The sequence below is a fragment of the Littorina saxatilis genome, linkage group LG5 (genome assembly GCF_037325665.1).
Source record: "Littorina saxatilis isolate snail1 linkage group LG5, US_GU_Lsax_2.0, whole genome shotgun sequence".
NCBI lineage: Eukaryota > Metazoa > Mollusca > Gastropoda > Littorinimorpha > Littorinidae > Littorina > Littorina saxatilis.
In genome coordinates this window covers 6,224,411-6,244,156 of record NC_090249.1, presented here as the reverse complement: position 1 = coordinate 6,244,156, position 19,746 = coordinate 6,224,411, and the positions used below count along the sequence as shown (strand labels likewise).

Genomic DNA, 19,746 nt, shown 5'->3' with positions numbered 1-19,746 from the left:
TGACATTTTACCAGTCTTTATCTATTATGGCTATTAAGAGAACACTCATCACATACAAATGTCAATATATATTTATCATTTGTTTACATGCAACTGCAAGCACCTGGCATATTTTTATTCTCATTTGAAACTTTGCACCACACTTTGAAATGCAAGTAAGTCATTGGTATAACAATTCCACTCTACAAAATGTGACAATTATGATGTTCAATTAGCAAGGCAGCTGCAAACCAGAAGTGGCACAGTACTCTGAAGAGGGGGAGGGATCTCTTGAACTCTTCAGTCTTTCAACTTTGTTCCGAGCACTCTGTCTGCTCCAGTATGGTCACGCCCTGCTTTCCGAGTGTCATTATCATTTTTGACTGCACAATAACACCTAGCACTTAACTCGACACATTTACATCAATGAAAGCTGGGCCTAAGTCATTAGTGAGTCGTGTGCCACGCACAACTAAACCCACATCAACACGCATGCATTTTGGCCCCTCGTCGGAAGCAGACAGCATGATTCACATGTGGCGCAACAGTTAGCATCACAACAAACTGTTTTCCCGCGATCCCATGAATGACAAATCGTCGTTTTAAGGTAGGTACCGTAACAAACTAATTTCCTGTCGAATGTGCTTAGAAGAAAAAGTTACCTACCTGTCAGAAGCCGAGCTGTTTGTGCTAAATTTGAAAACAATGTCTGTCATTGTTTTTTGGATTGATCCTTGTGGCAGGAACACCGCAGTGAAGTTAAAATGGAGATTCTAAAAATAGACTAACCTAAATAACGGCAACTTTTGCTTTCTTTAATTTTTTTACAGTAAATATGATAACCTATAATATTTTCAGTGAAAAAGTTATGAAACTTTTAAGTTCATGAAATGAAAAGCTGAAGGAGCTTAAAGTATCTCTTGCTTCTGATTGGATAATTTCAATCAGCAGACGAATCATGTTGAATGTGAGGTGATGCTGTTTCGTCGAGATTAGACCTCGGTGCTTATGCAAAAATGCCACTATAATCAAATCAACAGTGCTGATTGCACAGCAGGGGTGACTTAAAAAAGTGAAAATATATTTCAAGTATGATGGTTCCGATCTGGCATGTGCATCAGTGAATTATTGAAATTAAGCGTTTTGAACGCACGGATTTCGGTTTCATACCAGCGGACTGAAAAGAAACCAAGCTCTGACAAACCAAGCATCAAACCAAGCGTGCGATCTTCACATGTTCAGTAACTTGGAGATATAACTAACCAAAAAAAAAAAATGCAAAGCCAAATAATTCGCATTGGTGGAGAAATATGGAGTCAACTGCCATCACTGCTAGCAATTTTTACAACACTTTTTGTTTGCGTCGTCTGCTGTTTGTTCATCTTTCTTTTCCTCAGAAGAAGGAAGGTGGGTGCAATATTGTTTATGTATGTTTAAGACAGGTTCGTATGTTGTCGTGATTGTGTACCAGTCCTCCCTTACTATTGTATCTGAGATGTTCTTGCTTCCATTATTTCAAGCCAACGCAACTTTGATCCTTTAAATTTCATTTCATTTCTGAAGCACACACATACATAATATATACTCAAACACATATGCTAAACACAGACACACGACTTCACAGTCCCACAGAAAATGGTCAGACACACTAAAGTTTCAGAAAGTTCTTTTCAAGGAACATATGGTGCACCAGGAAGCTTTAGATTTTCGGTTCTTCACTTTTTTCTCTAACGACTAATAATTAATTGGCCTGTCTTGTAATTTTCATGAAACAATTAAATTATTAATTGATTTAAAACAAGATTTAGTGTGGACTCGTGTTTTTTCTTACAGACTCCTTGCAAAGTTGAAGCCCCAAGAAAACAGTTTACCGGCAATGATCCAGAGATCATCATCATTGGTTCCGGAGTGGCAGGATCGGCCATGGCGACAGTCTTGGCTCGTGACGGCAGACGGGTGACAGTCATCGAGCGAGATCTGAAAGAACCAGACAGGATTGTGGGAGAGCTGCTTCAACCCGGTGGATTGGAAGTCCTCGAAAGGCTTGGTCTAAAAGGTCTCATTTTGTTGTCTCTTTCTGCTCTGAATTGTTTCTTTTTTTCAAGCCTTTTAATTATTTTTCTTAAATGTATTAGCTCTACTATAACATGTTGTAAAAAATTTGTCGCTCAGTGGCATAAGAACTAGCGGTTCCTGTTGATGTTTTTTTGTTGCTCTTCTTTTTTTGTTTCTATATATTTTACATGCCTTTTCTTGTCCTTATTTCCTTACTGTCTTGCTTCCTTGTTTACTTGTCTCCTGTTTTATGTATGTGGAGTTACCTTTTTTTCATAAGCTTTTTCTCCTGACTGTTTGACTTTGTGCAGTCTGTTTTCTGGCTTTTTACATTTAGTCAAGTTTTGACTAAATGTTTTAACATAGAGGGGGAATCGAGACGAGGGTCGTGGTGTATGTGTGTGTGTGTGTGTGTGTGTCTGTCTGTCTGTGCGTGTGTGTGTGTAGAGCGATTCAGACTAAACTACTGGACCGATCTTTATGAAATTTTACATGAGAGTTCCTGGGAATGATATCCCCGGACGTTTTTTTCTTTTTTTCGATAAATGTCTTTGATGACGTCATATCCGGCTTTTTGTCAAAGTTGAGGCGGCACTGTCACACCCTCATTTTTTAATCAAATTGATTGAAGTTTTGGCCAAGCAATCTTCGACAAAGGCCGGACTTCGGTATTGCATTTCAGCTTGGTGGCTTAAAAATTAATTAATGACTTTGGTCATTAAAAATCTGAAAATTGTTAAAAAAAAAAATTATAAAACGATCCAAATTTACGTTCATTTTATTCTTCATCATTTCCTGATTCCAAAAACATATAAATATGTTATATTTGGATTAAAAACAAGCTCTGAAAATTAAAAATAAAAAAATTATGATCAAAATTAAATTTTCGAAATCAATTTAAAAACAAAACTTTCATCTTATTCCTTGTCGGTTCCTGATTCCAAAAACATATAGATATGATATGTTTGGATTAAAAACACGCTCAGAAAGTTAAAACGAAGAGAGGTACAGAAAAGCGTGCTATCCTTCTCAGCGCAACTACTACCCCGCTCTTCTTGTCAATTTCACTGCCTTTGCCACGGGCGGTGGACTTACGATGCTACGAGTATACGGTTTTGCTGAAAAATTGCATTGCGTTCAGTTTCATTCTGTGAGTTCGACAGCTTGACTAAATGTTGTATTTTTGCCTTACGCGACTTGTTTCCAGTTGTAAATGGGGGAGGAGTGACCTTTATCAACACTTGTTATCTCTTTGCTGATAAACAGATTCCATGACCTGGTGTAAGAAAGATGGACCAGCGTTTGATTAGTATTGCGTAGGTGTAAGTTAGATTGCATAACTCCTGTCATCACTGGAACACTGTAGAAATGAAGAAAGAGTTGAACAACTTGATGTTTTTCCACCCATGAATTTGACACTGAATTCAGAAAGACGGCTAATTTGTGAATTTATTAAAGTTTGCGTCTATTGAGCATGTGTTTGCGTTTATGGTCCGCTCTCTCTCTCTTTCTCTCTCTCTCTATCTCTTTCTCTACTATTACCTTTGTTTGTGAATGCTTGTAGCTTGATTGTATCGTTTATACATCCTCATTTTAGCAACGAAATGACTGTAAGATAAGGCTAATATCTCCATCTTTGAGTAAAACAGATTGTTCATTTGTTCGTTCCTTTGTTCATTTGTTCGTTCTCTCTCTCTCTCTCTCTCTCTCTCTCTCTCTCTCTCTCTCTCTCTCTCTCTCTCTCTCTCTCTCTCTCTCTCTCTCTTTCTCTTTTTTTTCTTCATACAAACACATATTTCTCTGTTATATATAATTTTCAAGCATTGCTAAAGAATCACAATGCATCTTAAAATGTCTTATTGGTTGCTTAACATGTTAATTATGTAAATATGTCATTTGTACTATAGTTAAACTTATCTTTTATTTCTTCTTGTTTGTTACCCCTCAATGGGCGAGGGCCGGATGAAAAAAAGCATGTATAAATTGCTTATTCTGTCACCCTCGTAAAATAAATTTCAATTCAATTCAATTCAATTCAATTCTCTCTCTCACACTCACTCCTCTGTCATTCTAAACCTTTATCCTTGTAAAATAATATTTGTTCGTTCATTGGTTCGTTCACAGATATCACTCATTCAAAAACTCCTACTTTATCTTCAGATTGTGTGGAAGGGTTTGACGCCCACACTGTAAAAGGCTACGTCATCCATGACTTGGAGTCCAGTAGCCGAGTCCACATCCCTTACCCAGAGAAAGATGCCGAGCAAAAAGTGGGGCGAGCATTCCATCACGGCAAGTTCATCATGGCCCTCAGGCAGGCTGCCAAACAGGAAAACAAGTAAGTTTTTTGTCTTTTTTCGTGGCTTTGACATTCAGAGCACATTCATGTTTGTTAATTTATTTGTGCTGTTTGTTTTCTCTTGTCTTTATGAAGTTTTGCCTTTTGGACATGTGCCGTCTATCCTGTGAATTGTACAAAGTGTCACATTTTAAAATGCAGACCTGAATGAAGACACACGTTCAGACCTGACTGGACAAGCACACAGGCATAAATAATTGCCTGCACACACTTGTGCAGGTACATGCAAGTGCGTATGCACACACAAGCACACAGGCATGCGTGCACACACGTGCTTGCACATACAACCATGTGAGCACACATAAACACACACAATCCCCCTCTTTCTCTCTCGATCTCTCTCTCCCCCATATCTCTCTCTTTCTCTCACTAACACATGTGTACACAAACAAAGCGCACGAGGGAGAAAAATCACAGATGTGACACACCCAAGAGAGGGGATGACATCACAGTGCATTCACACAGGCACGAATGTACACACAGAAACAAACACACACATGTATACATACACACACACACTCATATGCACACATACACATGTATGCACGTACACAAGCATGTGAGCACATACATAGTGTATGATACATACATGTGCAGACAAACCCGTAAATACCTTTAATATATCTTGCAGGTGGGAATAAATAGATGGAGAAGTATTTGAAGATCTTATCCTTGCTTGTTTGTTTCTGTATGTTGTTTGTTGTCTCTTTTCTATTGTTCAATTCTCATCCAGATGTTAATTCCTTATGATTACAGCGTCCATTACATAGAAGCAACAGCGAGTCGACTAATAGAGGACAACGGTGTCGTAATCGGAGTACAGTGCAGGTTAAAGAACTCCAATGAACACAAGGTAAGGCTAGGGTGAATGTCACATCAGATTGTCCCCCCCTTGAACTGTTAGTGTGCATAGTCTGGCTGAGGGGCAGGTGGTGAACATTTTATCATTTGAAGAAAAAAAAAGCAACTACTGTCTCTACTTCAGCTAACTATGATAAATACAGGGATCAGTCTGTCTTAGAAGCTTTGAAAAGTGTTTAAAAATATTGACTGCAAAGGACGCATAACAACATGGGTACAATGCCAGAAGTTGTAAATGGAAATTTATGATCCGATTGGTTTTCTGTTCGTTTGTTGCATTGTTGTTGTTGTTTTTTAGTAGGGGGGGGGGTGATTTGTCTTTATAGACAGATGTATTCTGTGCTACACATCACAAATTTACTTCTAACACACTTCTGTTTCAGGAGGTTTATGCACCTTTGACCATAGTGGTAGATGGGTGCTTCTCCAAATTCCGCAAGGAGCTGGTCAAAGAACCTGTGAAGGTCACCTCACACTTCGTCGGAACACTGATGCAGAACTGCCCCCAGGTGAAAGCCAACCATGCGGAACTCGTCCTAGCGTCTCCAAGCCCTGTGCTGGTGTACCAGATCTCTTCCAAAGACACCAGAGTGTTGGTGGACGTGAGAGGCAACATGCCCAAGGACCTCAAGGGTCATCTCATAGAGCATGTCCTGCCCCAGCTTCCTGGTAGGTTGTTTCTCAGAGACAGTGTGTCGTACAGTGGAATCCCCTTTTAACCTTCACCGGATCACTCTTTGGGCTACACAGTCTCGATCGTCGCGATATAACCTTCGTGGTTGAAAACGACGTTAAACACCAAATAAAGAAAGAAAGAAATACACAGTCCCGATGATGTGGGTTGTGTACGACCCATACTTTCTAAAGAAGCATTCAACGTAAAAAGTATGGGTCGTACACAACCCACGCCATCCGAACCGGGATAACTCTTTACTGCCTCGTTGCAGAGAATGGGTCGTACACGGCCCACGCCATGCAAATAGGGATAAACACAGTAAAATGCCTTCTTTAATTCCATATGGGTCGTCCACGACCCACAACATACGGACTGTGTAGTTCATGACGTCATTGTTTATTTGTTTGTTTACAAAGATAATCCTTTCAAATTGGTCGATAGGAGAGAGCGTAATTCAGCAAAGTAACAAGAATCTGAATGTCTCTTTTGTCCCAGAGCACTTGCAGGATCCTTTCCAAGACAGCAGAATACAGCCAAGTAACAAGAACCCGTATGTCTCTTTTGTCCCAGAGCACTTGAAGGATCCTTTCCAAGACAGTGTGGAGAACGGCAGGGTGCGCAGCATGCCGAACAGCTTCTTGCCCCCCAGTCCCGTGGAGCGGCCGGGCGTCCTGGTCCTCGGCGACGCCTTCAACATGCGCCACCCTCTTACCGGCGGAGGGATGAGCGTGGCGTTGAACGACGTCGCCCTGTGGCGCGAGCTGCTCAGGCCAATCTCAGAACTGAACGATTACGAGCAGGTGCTGGGAGCGCTGCGTGTGTTCCACTTACGTCGCAAGAACACCCACTCCTTTGTGGTCAACATTCTTGCCCAGGCCTTGTATGAGCTGTTTGCTGCTAATAATGGTAAGTTGGCTGTTGTAGATCAAGAGATCTTTATCTTTTTGTATTGTTGAAGGCATTGCATCACTGAACAGCATGTAGATAGACCTGAAGTCAGAATTCCAGCAGTCTGATAAGCACTCCATTAAGCAGTCTAGAAAACTATGGTCTGAGTCATGAAAAAGTGATGATCATTTTGTGGTATTCATAGCTTTGGAAAAAGATTGTTCGAAGTTTTTTTGTACAGGATTAAACTAACAATGTCCTGCAGGGAAAGGTGTTTTTTTTTTTAATTCATGGCAGTTCATATTGTTTTAAAATCAGCCACTGGGCATTTCAGATTGTTTTGAAGCCACTTGGCTGGGGAGATTGTTTTAAAATGAGCCATCTGGCAATTCAGCTTGTTTGAAGTTAGCCAGTTAGTTTCAAAGGAGAAAAAAGTCACTTTGAAAAATCAGCGATTGTTGGACTGTGTTCAGGACTATAGTACAGTCCAGAAGATAACTGCGGTGTGCAACTCAAACTTTCTTGGTCTTACATAACAAATAACAAGTCGCGTAAGGCGAAATAACAACATTTAGTCAAGCTGTCGAACTTACAAAATGAAACTGAACGCAATGCATTTTTTCCGCAAGACCGTACACTCGAAGCATCGTCTGTCCACCGCTCGTGGCAAAGGCAGTTAAATTAACAATCCCCAAAAGCGCGGTTGCGCTGAGGAGGATAGCACGCTTTTCTATATCTCTATTCTTTTTAACTCTCTGAACGTGTTTTTAATCCAAACATATATCTATATGTTTTGGGAATCAGGAACGGACAAGGAATACATGTAAGATGAAATTGTTTTTAAATCGATTTTGGAAATTTAATTTTAATCATAATTTGTATATTTTTAATTTTCAGAGCTTGTTTTTAATCCGAATATAACATATTTATATGTTTTTGGAATCAGAAAATGATGAAGAATACAATAAACGTAATTTTGGATCGTTTTATAAAAACATAATATTAATTACAATTTTCAGATTTTTAATGACCAAAGTCATCAAATAATTTTTAAGCCTCCAAGCTGAAATGCAATACCAAAGTCCGGCCTTCGTCGAAGATTGTTTGGCCAAAATTTCAATCAATTTGATTGAAAAATGAGGGTGTGACAGTGCCGCCTCAACTTTTACAAAATGCCGGATATGACGTCATCAAAGACATTTATCAAAAAAATGAAAAAAATGTCTGGGGATATCATATCCAGGAACTCTCATGAAAAATGTCATAAAGATCGGTCCAGTAGTTTACTCTGAATCACTCTACACACACACACACACACACACACACACACACACACACACACACACACACACACACACACACACACACACACACACACACACACACACACACACACAAACACACACACATTTCGATTCCCCCCTCTATGTTAAAACATTTAGTCAAAACTTGACTAAATGTAAAAAGTATGGTTCCTCCGCCAACACCTTTAAGACTGTTTTCTCACAATTTCTGTTCATAACCTGGAGGTGGACTGGGTGGCCGAGTCGTAACGCACTTGCGCTCGGAAGCGAGAGGTTGCGGGTTCGACCCTGGGTCAGGGCGTTAGCAATTTTCTCCCCCCTTTCCTAACCTAGGTGGTGGGTTCAAGTGCTAGTCTTTCGGATGAGACGAAAAACCGAGGTCCCTTCGTGTACACTACATTGGGGTGTGCACGTTAAAGATCCCACGATTGACAAAAGGGTCTTTCCTGGCAACATTTTATAGGCATAGATAAAAAATGTCCACCAAAATACCCGTGTGACTTGGAATAATAGCCGTGAAAAGTAGGATATGCGCCGAAATGGCTGCGATCTGCTGGCCGATGTGAATGCGTGATGTATTGTGTAACAAAAATTCCATCTCACACGGCACAAATAAATCCTTGCGCCTTGAATATGTGCGCGATATAAATTGCATAAAATAAAAATTAAAAACATTAAAAAATAAATCCCTGCGCTTAGAACTGTACCCACGGAATACACGCGATATAAGCCTCATATTGATTGATTGATTGATAACCTCTGTAAATTTACCCCCATTTTAAGGCTCCCTCATTGTTAAGCCCTGATTTTCTCAGGTTTTTGGATGTCTCAAAAGGCTGGTTCCACTGCAAACGTTTCATTGACTTTCATTCGTCATTCCTATGTAATAAGAGGTTTTTTTATTTGAATTTCAGAACATCTACAGACCCTGAAGCGAGCGTGTTTCCAGTATTTCCAGCTTGGTGGGGAGTGTGTCTCTGGTCCTGTTGGTCTTCTTTCTGTGTAAGTTAGATTTTTGGGTTTTAGAGATTATTTTTATATTTTATATTTTGAGGTATGATACAGAGAAAATGGTCAAATGTGATTTTCGCGGCGACTACAGCATCCCTTAGAACTACTCTCCTCTTTTTTTTCTTTCTTTTTTTAATGTCTTATACAAGTTATAGGTAACAGACTTTTTGACAAGAAAAAAAAGAAAGAAAAAAAACGCGACAGGACAATGATACTATGTGTACCATTAGTCGAATAGCACTCTCCTCCTTAGATGCATTGTCGCCTGAGCCTTCAGGAATGGTCTTCCGAGAGGGGCGGGGATGTAGCTCAGTCGGTAGCGCGCTGGATTTGTATCCAGTTGGCCGCTGTCGGCGTGAGTTCGTCCCCACGTTCGGCGACAGATTTATTTCTCAGAGTCAACTTTGTGTGCAGACTCTCCTCGGTGTCCGAACACCCCCCGTGTGTACACGCAAGCACAAGACCAGGTGCGCACGAAAAAGATCCTGTGATCCATGTCAGAGTTTGGTGGGTTATAGAAACATGAAAATACCCAGCATGCTTCCTCCGAAAACGGCGTATGGCTGCCTAAATGGCGGGGTAAAAAACGGTCATACACGTAAAATTCCACTCGTGCAAAAAACACGAGTGTACGTGGGAGTTTCAGCCCACGAACGCAGAAGAAGAAGAAAAAGAAGAAGGTCTTCCGAGAGTCCTCTTTGTGGACAGCTTTGAGCTCTGATTTCACACCTTTTGCAAGGTCCTGGATGCAGTGAAACTTCGTAGCATGATAGATTTCGATATGGTAAAACATTCTGTGATAAATTCGTCTGTCGTTTTTGTTTCAGCCTTTCCCCCAAACCTCACATTCTTCTGGGCCACTTCTTTGCCGTTGCCCTGTACGCCGTGTACTCTGTTGTGAAAAGTGAACACATCTGGGGATTTCACCGTGCCATATACCGTTCCGTCATGATCTTCTACTCTGCATTGACAGTGATTGTGCCCCTTATTTGGACCGAAGTCAAGTCACTGCTTTTCTGATGGATGAAATGTTTCCAGTGGCTGTAGTGATGGATGGATGGGAGTTCAAGCTCTTTCCTTCAAGATTGACACCAAGGGCAAAATCCTCCAATTGTAAATAATAAACTGTGAAGAACACAAAAAATCGGATTTAAAAAAAGCAATTAAAAAAAATAGTTGAGAGAAAATACACAAAAAGCAAACTCTTTTAGGTTGTAAGGCTTTTTCCTTTTGTGTTCTTTAAAAAAAAAAAAAAAATTAATGTATTTTGTGAGTGTGTGCGTGTTTATCTGTGTGTGTGTGTGTGTGAGTGGTCACTGGTGTTTGAAACAGTCAGGGAATGTAATGTTAAATATTGTTACTTAAAATGTATACATGTACAGTATTACCTTTCTGTTTTGAAATATTCTTACTGTGAAAGCATTTTATAACTTGTGTGTTTTGTGAGTTTGAGTATTACAGTGTATTACATTTATGACGGGCGCAGTAGCGTAGTGAATAAGACATCGGCATCCTAATCGGAAGGTCGTGAGTTCAAATCCTGGGCCGCGGCTACCTGTTGGGTTTAGGGTGGAGATTGCTCCGATCTCCCAGGTCAACTAATGTGCAGACCTGCTAGTGCCTTATCCCCCTTTGTTTTTACACGCAAGCACAATACCAAGTGCGCACGGAAAAGATCCTGTAAGCTATGTCAGAGTTTGGTGGGTTATGGAAACACGAAAATACCCAGCATGCATCCCCTGAAATTGGCGTATGCTGCCTTAAAAAAGGTCACACACGTAAAAATCCACTCGTGGGAGTTTCAGTCAATGAAAGAAGTAGAAGTATTATAATTATCAGCTGCTTTTGAATGATGACAATTAATTCTGTGTGTATTTGATTGTTGTGATTAGTACTACAGTGTAGTGTGAAAACTAACTCTCTCTCTCTCTCTCTCTCTCTCTCTCTCTCTCTCTCTCTCTCTCTCTCTCTCTCTGATTATAAAAAATTAAAGATTCTTCCTATCAAATCAAGATTTACCTATAACAAAGGTGCAATGATGCATAGAATTATGTCAGGGGATGCACCTACATTCATTGCCTCAAATTTCAAACTGAATAATTCAATAAAACTAAACAAATTAATTACCCCAACCCCTAGAATTGACCTTTACAAATCAAGTCTTTCTTATTCTGGCGCCTTATTGTGGAACTCCATTCCTGATTTAATTAAAATGCAATTCAGTGAAACTTCCTTCAAAGAAATGTACATGCTGTTTCTCTTGGAAACAAGTAAATAATTATGTGATAATATTACATCATTGCTTGATATTCATAATGCATTTTGAAATGTCTTTTTTAATCTTTTGACATGTTAGTTATATAAATTGTATTGTAATTAACTTAACTTCTATTTCTTCTTGTTATTAATCGAGTTACCCTCAATGGGCGAGGGCCGTACGAAAAAAAGCATGTATACTTTGCTTATTCTGTTACCCTCGATAGATAAATAAAGTTCAAAGTTCTCTCTCTCTCTTTCTTAATTTTTTTAAATTTTTAATTGTATCATTGTGTGTCTGTGCGTCCCAAGGACAGATTGTAAGAAAAGGCATAGCCTTAAATTTTAATCCTTGTAAAATATAGTTCAATTCAATCCTCTCTCTGTCTGTAGATGGATGGTGTCTGTTTCACTCAATGTGGAAGTCTTTAGTTGGGACTATTTCCTGTTGGTCTCATCAGTCAGTCTCCGGGAAAGTAAAGAAATGCAATCAAAAGTTATCATGACATGCATCATAAAACAGGGCGTTTTGACACTTGGTCACATTCATAGATATATCCATGGTCACATTGCATGCATTAGATATTGGCATGTAATTAACGATAACTTGTCTGGAATTTGTGATTCACAGATGTGGTTTGCATTCCAACTTTTCTGGATGTTGATGCGTTTCTGTGTATAAATTAAAAATGTATTGATATGCCACTTCTTTTGTCTGTAGTGTGTGTGTGTGTGCGTGTGCTCAACATAATCTACCTATTGGTCAGGACATCTTCCATGTGGAAGGTTTAAGGTTCAACCCCCCCCCCCCCCCCCCCCCCCGCGGGTTAGGGGGAAGAATTTACCCGATGCTCCCCAGCATGTCGTAAGAGGCGACTAACGGATTCTGTTTCTCCTTTCACCCTTGTTAAGTGTTTCTTGTATAGAGTATAGTCAATGTTTGTAAAGATTTTAGTCAAGCAGTATGTAAGAAATGTTAAGTCCTTTGTACTGCAAACTTGCATTCTCCCAGTAAGGTCATATATTGTACTACGTTGCTAGCCCCTGGAGCAATTTTTTGATTATTGCTTTTGTGAACAAGAAACAATTAACAAGTGGCTCTATCCCATCTCCCCCCTTTTCCCGTCGCGATATAACCTTCGTGGTTGAAAACAACGTTAAACCCCAAATAAAGAAAGAAAGAAAGAGGTTCAAAACTCAGCTGCCCAGCACTTCTTTTTTTGTTGGAAAAAAAATGTGATTGAAAACTAAATGCAAAACCGAACTAAATATAGGCGCTTCTAGCTTCGCTGTAAATTCGTCCAACTATTTTTTGTTTAATTTAAATCATATATATAATTTTTTGATTGATAACTCTTGGATGTTCCTTGATTTATTACTTAAAAACGAAAAAAAAAAACCAGCCTCAAAATTGTCCTGTTTGAATAAAAACAACTCGAGTTGGATTCTTAAATAAACAAGTGTTGACCTTAACGGGGTCGGGGTGGACATGGATTTTTGATCGAGACTTCATGTAAATCTCAAACACCATAGATCGTTCACTCTGTGATTCAATTAGAGAGGGAGAGCCCGGGCCGTATTCTAATCCGCGACCAATGCAAATGCTAGGTTTTACTGAAGAGAGACAGACAGACAGACAGACAGACACAGACAGAGAGACAGATGGAGGGAGAAAAAAAAGTGTATGGCATGTGACGTACTGCATAACTTTGACCGTGTGCTCAGTTGTATTACACAATGCACAAATGCGCGCGCGCATGCGACGGTGTGTGTGTGCGTGTAATCTGCACTCAGCGGATTTATTGCTAGTGTCATTAAATCATTACCACTAATAATGCTTCCCAATAACCGTCAGAAAAAAGGTGAATATCACACACAAAAACAACACACACACACACACACACACACATAACGGGAATTTACAGAGGTTCACAAGAAAGGCACACACACCAAGGAGAAGTATACAGTCAGACTCGGAAGGGAAGTAACTCGGAGTTCTGGGTGCGGGAATTCCCGCAAACCTATGGATCTGTCAGTGGGTTTCGTCCCCTGGCTCGGTTTGTAAAAGCATTAAAAGCCAATATCTTCCGTTTGACTACCGTTAGGAATGTAATTTTTTGCATACACCCTGTCTAACCCTATTCCTAACAATTTCCCGAAATTTGAGCTTAATTGACCGAGAGATACAAGTCTTACCCGACAAACACCGACCGACTGACCGCATGCCCGCCCGCCTCAAACAAACAAACAAACAAACAGAGCAAATCCAGTAAGCCCCATTATACTAATGGCGGCTTAAAAAAACCACCGGGTTAATTCTATAGTCTAAGAAAACAAAAGACGGGCGCAGTGGCTTGGTGGTAAGATGTCGGCCTCCTAATCGGGAGGGCGTTAGTTCGAATCCCGGTCGCTGGTGGGTTAAGAGTGGAGATTTTTCCGATCTCCCAGGTCAACTTATGTGCAGACCTGCTAGTGACTTAACCCCCTTCGTGTGTACACGCAAGCACAAGACCAACGGTGCGCACGAAAAAGATCCTGTAATCCATGTCAGAGTTCGGTGGGTTATAGAAACACGATAATACCCAGCATGCCTCCCCCGAAATCGGCGTATGCTGTCTGCATGGCGGGGTAAAAACGGTCATACACGTAAAAATCCACTCATGCTAAAACATGAGTGAACGTGGGAGTTTCAGCCCATGAACGAAGAAGAAGAAGTAAGAAAACAAATTGTCCAACAGTTTCCATTTGCAATACTTTGGAGTTATAACTATTCCTTCCTTAATTTTGTTGTCTTGCTCAGTTATAAACTCTTTGAAGTAATTGTCTCCTTTTTGACTCACATGCGAAGCAAAAGTGAGTCTATGTACTCACCCGAGTCGTCCGTCCGTCCGTCCGTCCGGACGTCCGTCCGGACGTCCGGACGTCCGTCCGGAAAACTTTAACGTTGGATATTTCTTGGACACTATTCAGTCTATCAGTACCAAATTTGGCAAGATGGTGTATGATGACAAGGCCCCAAAAAACATACATAGCATCTTGACCTTGCTTCAAGGTCAAGGTCGCAGGGGCCATAAATGTTGCCTAAAAAACAGCTATTTTTCATATTTTTCCCATTTTCTCTGAAGTTTTTGAGATTCAATACCTCACCTATATATGATATATAGGGCAAAATAAGCCCCATCTTTTGATACCAGTTTGGTTTACCTTGCTTCAAGGTCAAGGTCACAGGAGCTCTTCAAAGTTGGATTGTATACATATTTTGAAGTGACCTTGACCCTGAACTATGGAAGATAACTGTTTCAAACTTAAAAATTATGTGTGGCACATGTTATGCTTTCATCATGAGACACATTTGGTCACATATGATCAAGGTCAAGGTCACTTTGACCCTTATGAAATGTGACCAAAATAAGGTAGTGAACCACTGACTAAAAGTGACCATATCTCATGGTAGAAAGAGCCAATAAGCACCATTGTACTTCCTATGTCTTGAATTAACAGCTTTGTGTTGCATGACCTTGGATGACCTTGGGTCAAGGTCACATGTATTTTGGTAGGAAAAATGTGTAAAGCATGTGAGTCGTATGGGCTTTGCCCTTCTTGTTTTGTTGTAAACGAAAGCAGTTGTTTTAATACAGGCCACCCCATACAGACCACCCCATAAAAAGGCCAGGCCACCCCATAAAAACGCTAATAACTACTACGACATGTTAAGTGAATTACTTCATATTTGGTTTACATTAACTTCCGCTTATGCTTGATCAATTCACAAAGTTTCGAATTCGTAGATCAGTTGGTCTGATTTTTGTGTTCTTTCGAGAGAAAAAAAGTTCCACCAAATTCGGGAAACGACTCAACAGCAGGAGGGTCGAAATTGAGCAGTACCCATGAACTCTCACCCGATTTAAACCTTCAAGAATGTTACCTTTTGCCATGTATCTGATGGTCCAAGTATGCAAAAAACACCAAAGATCCTTGTTGACCCAAAGAAATCAATTACAACCAGGTTCAGGCCAATCCCCATTCAGAAAAATGTTCGGACAATTCCGGAGGGGTTATTTGGAACACATTTTGAAGAAAAGATAAAAGTCGGACCATTTGACCTACAGACAGGTAAAGTTCAGCAATGATCGCGTACACACTGAAGTTCATGCACACCAACTATGAAGATATTTGCTGAACTCAAATTAACTGGAATATTTTTAAAGGTCTTCCTTCGTGTTTAATTCACACTTGCAAGTTGCGCGCACAAATGTATTATACGACATGCGCGCAGTTCCTCAATTCGGAAAGGCTTTATCCCGCCTGTCTCCAATTATAAGTCACCGATTATCTGAAGTTTCTTTTCATACACTAATTCCTACAGATAACCAGCCCACTAGCCAGATAACCAGCCCACTAGCCAGATAACCAGCCCACTAGCCAGATAACCAGCCCACTAGCCAGATAACCAGCCCACTAGCCAGATAACCAGCCCACTAGCCAGATAACCAGCCCACTAGCCAGATAACCAGCCCACTAGCTAGATCATTTAACATATAAACGTGTTTGGGTAACAGTGTTCCTCTAAAAAATAAAATTAAAAAACGTCTCCGATTGTCCAATTATTTTCACTTGCAGAACTTCTGAGTACCTGTTTAAATCTGTCCAACCGTTTATTTTTAACTTGTCTGTCGCTAAACAAATTCTTTGATTTAATTGTCTCAGTTTTTAAGAAGAGTAATTATTTTTATTCTAAGAAAAATTATTAATGTTTAAGACAAAAAAAGACATCTTGCCCAAGTAATTGCATCAGTTTTGCATAACAGAACTTAGAGCTTCTAACTTCCCTGTTAAATATGTGCCGCTATTTTTTCCTTATGTGTTTCTTGCTTAAAAAAGGTCTGTTTAAAATGACAGCACCTTTGTTATACCTTCAAATTCGAGAAGCGGCTTCTATAAACTAAGAGAAAAAAAAACCGCTCCATCTGTTTCCATTTGCAAAACAGAATCTGGAGTTTTTCACTTCCCCTTCCTTGCCTAAAAACTCTTTGCATGGTCTCATTAAACAAAAGCACTTTTATGTCTCCAAAAAAAAAGTTAAACATTTAAACAAATACAAAAAGAGATAGAAAAAAGCCCCGACTGGTTAATTCAAAATAGCCAGTCCAACTGTTTCCATTTGCAAAACAGAACTCGGAATTCCGAATACCTCTTTAAATCCGACCAAACGTTTTCCCTTTAATTTGTCTTTCGCTTAACAAACTCTTAAACGTGATGTAACGTTGAACAGTATCGCTTAGTTTAACCCTGTAGCGTTTAACTTTGCGGTCAACGACTGATTGAGTTTCATTCCTTTGCTTTTTCTGACCGCCCACTTCTGTGTAGCGTGGCCTCGGTGCAGGCAAGAGGCCACCATTTGTTCTTCTAATGTTCGTGTCAGCTCTCTGTCTTTGCGTCGCCAATGTTTGTCCTGGACACAAACTAACACACAAGAAGGTTTGGGTGGGAGGAGTGTGAGACAAGGCCCGGGGGGAGAGGGGGGGGGGCGAGGTAAGGAGGAAGAAGGGAGGTAGGGGAGGAGAGATTGAACTGGCGTGAGGAACTGAACACAACTGAGTACAGTTGAACCCAACTGAGTACAGTTGCACCCCTGTTTTAAGACATCCAAAAATATGAGAAAATCACGTCTTAAAAAGGAGGGAACATAAAATGGGGGGGGGGGGGTAAATTTACAGAGGTTATCAAGAGAAAATCAGAAAAGTAAGGCCTTAGAATGGGGGAATTCTTAAATCGGGGCAGAGGGGGGGGGGGGGGTCTTAAAAGGGAGGTTCCACTGTAACTCTTGCTTCCTTCCCTTGTCAACTGACCCTTTCCACCTTTGCCAATCCCTCCACTCACCCTCCTTTCCGATCTTGTGCTGTTTTTCTCTCTTCGTTTTTCGCATCTGCGCCTTTTGAAACTAGTTTAAATTTGCTTTGTTGAAAAATATTGTTCGTAAACTTCAAAAACATTTTAACAACAGCCAGTTTCTTTTCACACTTGCATTCACGCCCAACTGTCAAGAAAAACACATGAACCAAAATATGATGCAATCGAAAGCAGAGGAGTCTTGGCAGGTGACAAAACTGTCAACTGAAATGCAGAGTATTAAACGTTATTTGCAGTTTTCACCCAAATATGACATTTAGTCTTTCGGATGAGACGAAAAACCGAGGTCCCTTCGTGTACACTACATTGGGGTGTGCACGTTAAAGATCCCACGATTGACAAAAGGGTATTTCCTGGAAAAATTGTATAGGCATAGATAAAAATGTCCACCAAAATACCCGTGTGACTTGGAATAATATGCCGTGAAAAGTAGGATATGCGCCGAAATGGCTGCGATCTGCTGGCCAATGTGAATGCGTGATGTATTGTGTAAAAAAAAATTCCATCTCACACGGCATAAATAAATCCCTGCGCCTTGAATATGTGCGCGATATAAATTGCATAAAAAATAAAAATAAAATAAAAAAATAAATCCCTGCGCTTAGAACTGTACCCACGGAATACGCGCGATATAAGCCTCATATTGATTGATTGATTGATTTTACACATGTTTATCGAGACATACATTATTCTGCGTACCAGACAGCATAAGCGCTATTCATTATATGGAATATGACTGAATTGCAAATATTTTATCTCTAATTCACGGTCTCGCTTAGCCATATCGGTTAAAGAGGCGTAAACAAAAACAAGAACCAACCGTTGTCTCTAATTCATATTGCGTATGGCCCGTGAAGGTGAGTCGAATGAGCATTTGCTCGATTTTTACATTTTGTCAAGTTTTGACTAAATGGGAATCGAGACGAGGGTCGTGGTGTATGTGTGTGTGTGTGTGTGTCTGTCTGTGTGTGTGTAGAGCGATTCAGACTAAACTTCTGGACCGATCTTTATGAAATTTGACATGAAAGTTCCTGGGTATGATATCCTCAGACGTTTTTTTTCATTTTTTTGATAAATGTCTTTGATGACGTCATATCCGGCTTTTCGTGAAAGTTGAGGCGGCACTGTCACTCTCTCATTGTTCAACCAAATTGGTTGAAATTTTGGTCAAGTAATCTCCGACGAAGCCCGGACTTCGGTATTGCATTTCAGCTTGGTGGCTTAAAAATTAATGAATGACTTTGGTCATTAAAACTCTGAAAATTGTAAAAAAAATATTTGTTTTAATAAAACGATCCAAATTTACGTTCATCTTATTCTCCATAATTTTCTGATTCCAAAAACATATAAATATGTTATATTTGGATTAAAAACAAGCTCTGAAAATTAAAAATATAAAAATTATGATCAAAATTAAATTTTTGAAATCAATTTAAAAACACTTTCATCTTATTCCTTGTCGGTTCCTGATTCCAAAAACATATAGATATGATATGTTTGGATTGAAAACACGCTCAGAAAGTTAAAACGAAGAGAGGTACAGAAAAGCGTGCTATCCTTCTCAGCGCAACTACTACCCCGCTCTTCTTGTCAATTTCACTGCCTTTGCCATGAGCGGTGGACTGACGATGCTACGAGTATACGGTCTTGCTGCGTTGCATTGCGTTCAGCTTCATTCTGTGAGTTCGACAGCTACTTGACTAAATGTTGTATTTTCGCCTTACGCGACTTGTTATTTCCCCCTAAAGCTGGCTATATATATATATATATATATATATATATATATATATATATATATATATATATTGCGGTCTTTTGTTCAGTGATATGTAACTGTAGTGAAACCCATCCGCAAACTTCGTCAGTCAAGGTAGGGCCCGGGGAGACATCATAGTGTGCTAATTGTTCTCTTTCAATTCAGTCGCGGTGACCCAAGCACGTTTCGCAGTTTCTAGCGAAACAGTTCTTGAAGGTTGTGCACAAGGGCAAGAACCGGTCCCCGCCGTCTGGGAATGTTTACAAACATGCACGGGCTATCTACCTCCACGGAATTTTTTTTACTTTCGCTGGAATAAGTTCAAGCGACGAAATGTAATCATCTTAGTTCTCTTCGGCAGTCCTCTGAAACACTTTGGAACTTAGCTGTCTCGGTGTTTTTACTTCAAAACTGAGCATTTAGCGGCTTTCAAGCGTGGTGTGGTATTCTTCGGCTGTCCACAGAAAGACCGTTGAAAGGTTTCCAGAAATCTTAATCCTTGTGCTTCAAAAGCATGGGTTCCATACTTGCTGTGACGTTTTATCTTTTAACTAAAGAGTGCCTTGTTAACAAGAGTTAATGGCCTCGTTGGTTAAACCATTTCATCCTGAAAACGGACATCATTTTAACTAAAAATACTGAAACGTCCACGAAAATGTCTTTACTTTAAGATTTTGGATTTGATCCCAGC

At 40.0% G+C, this 19,746-nt stretch overlaps 2 protein-coding genes across 2 annotated transcripts in view; one reads left to right on the top strand and one right to left on the bottom strand.

Annotated features, from left to right (window-relative positions):
* Positions 1-721, bottom strand: part of LOC138966178 (uridine-cytidine kinase-like 1) — a 30,452-nt gene extending 29,731 nt beyond the window's left edge. Inside the window, exon 1 of the mRNA XM_070338309.1 lies at positions 646-721. Coding sequence (XP_070194410.1) covers positions 646-695 — 50 coding nt within the window. The 5' untranslated portion in view covers positions 696-721. The remainder of the gene's footprint in view (positions 1-645) is intronic.
* Positions 722-935: 214 nt separating this feature from the next.
* LOC138966177 (squalene monooxygenase-like) lies at positions 936-12,089 on the top strand. Its single transcript, XM_070338308.1, has 8 exons — positions 936-1,386; positions 1,813-2,035; positions 4,195-4,372; positions 5,150-5,246; positions 5,638-5,923; positions 6,501-6,836; positions 9,037-9,124; positions 9,961-12,089. Exons 1-8 carry the CDS (start codon positions 1,255-1,257, stop codon positions 10,151-10,153), a joined length of 1,533 nt encoding a protein of 510 aa, XP_070194409.1. The 5' UTR covers positions 936-1,254; the 3' UTR covers positions 10,154-12,089.
* Positions 12,090-19,746: the final 7,657 nt, after the last annotated feature.

Bases quoted from the DNA above. Each gene is read 5' to 3' on its own strand.
- LOC138966177 (XM_070338308.1), top strand. From the start codon at position 1,255: ATGCAAAGCCAAATAATTCGCATTGGTGGAGAAATATGGAGTCAACTG. The intron at 4,373-5,149 runs GTAAGTTTTTTG...TTATGATTACAG, and splicing joins GCTGCCAAACAGGAAAACAA to CGTCCATTACATAGAAGCAA. The intron at 5,247-5,637 runs GTAAGGCTAGGG...CTTCTGTTTCAG, and splicing joins AGAACTCCAATGAACACAAG to GAGGTTTATGCACCTTTGAC.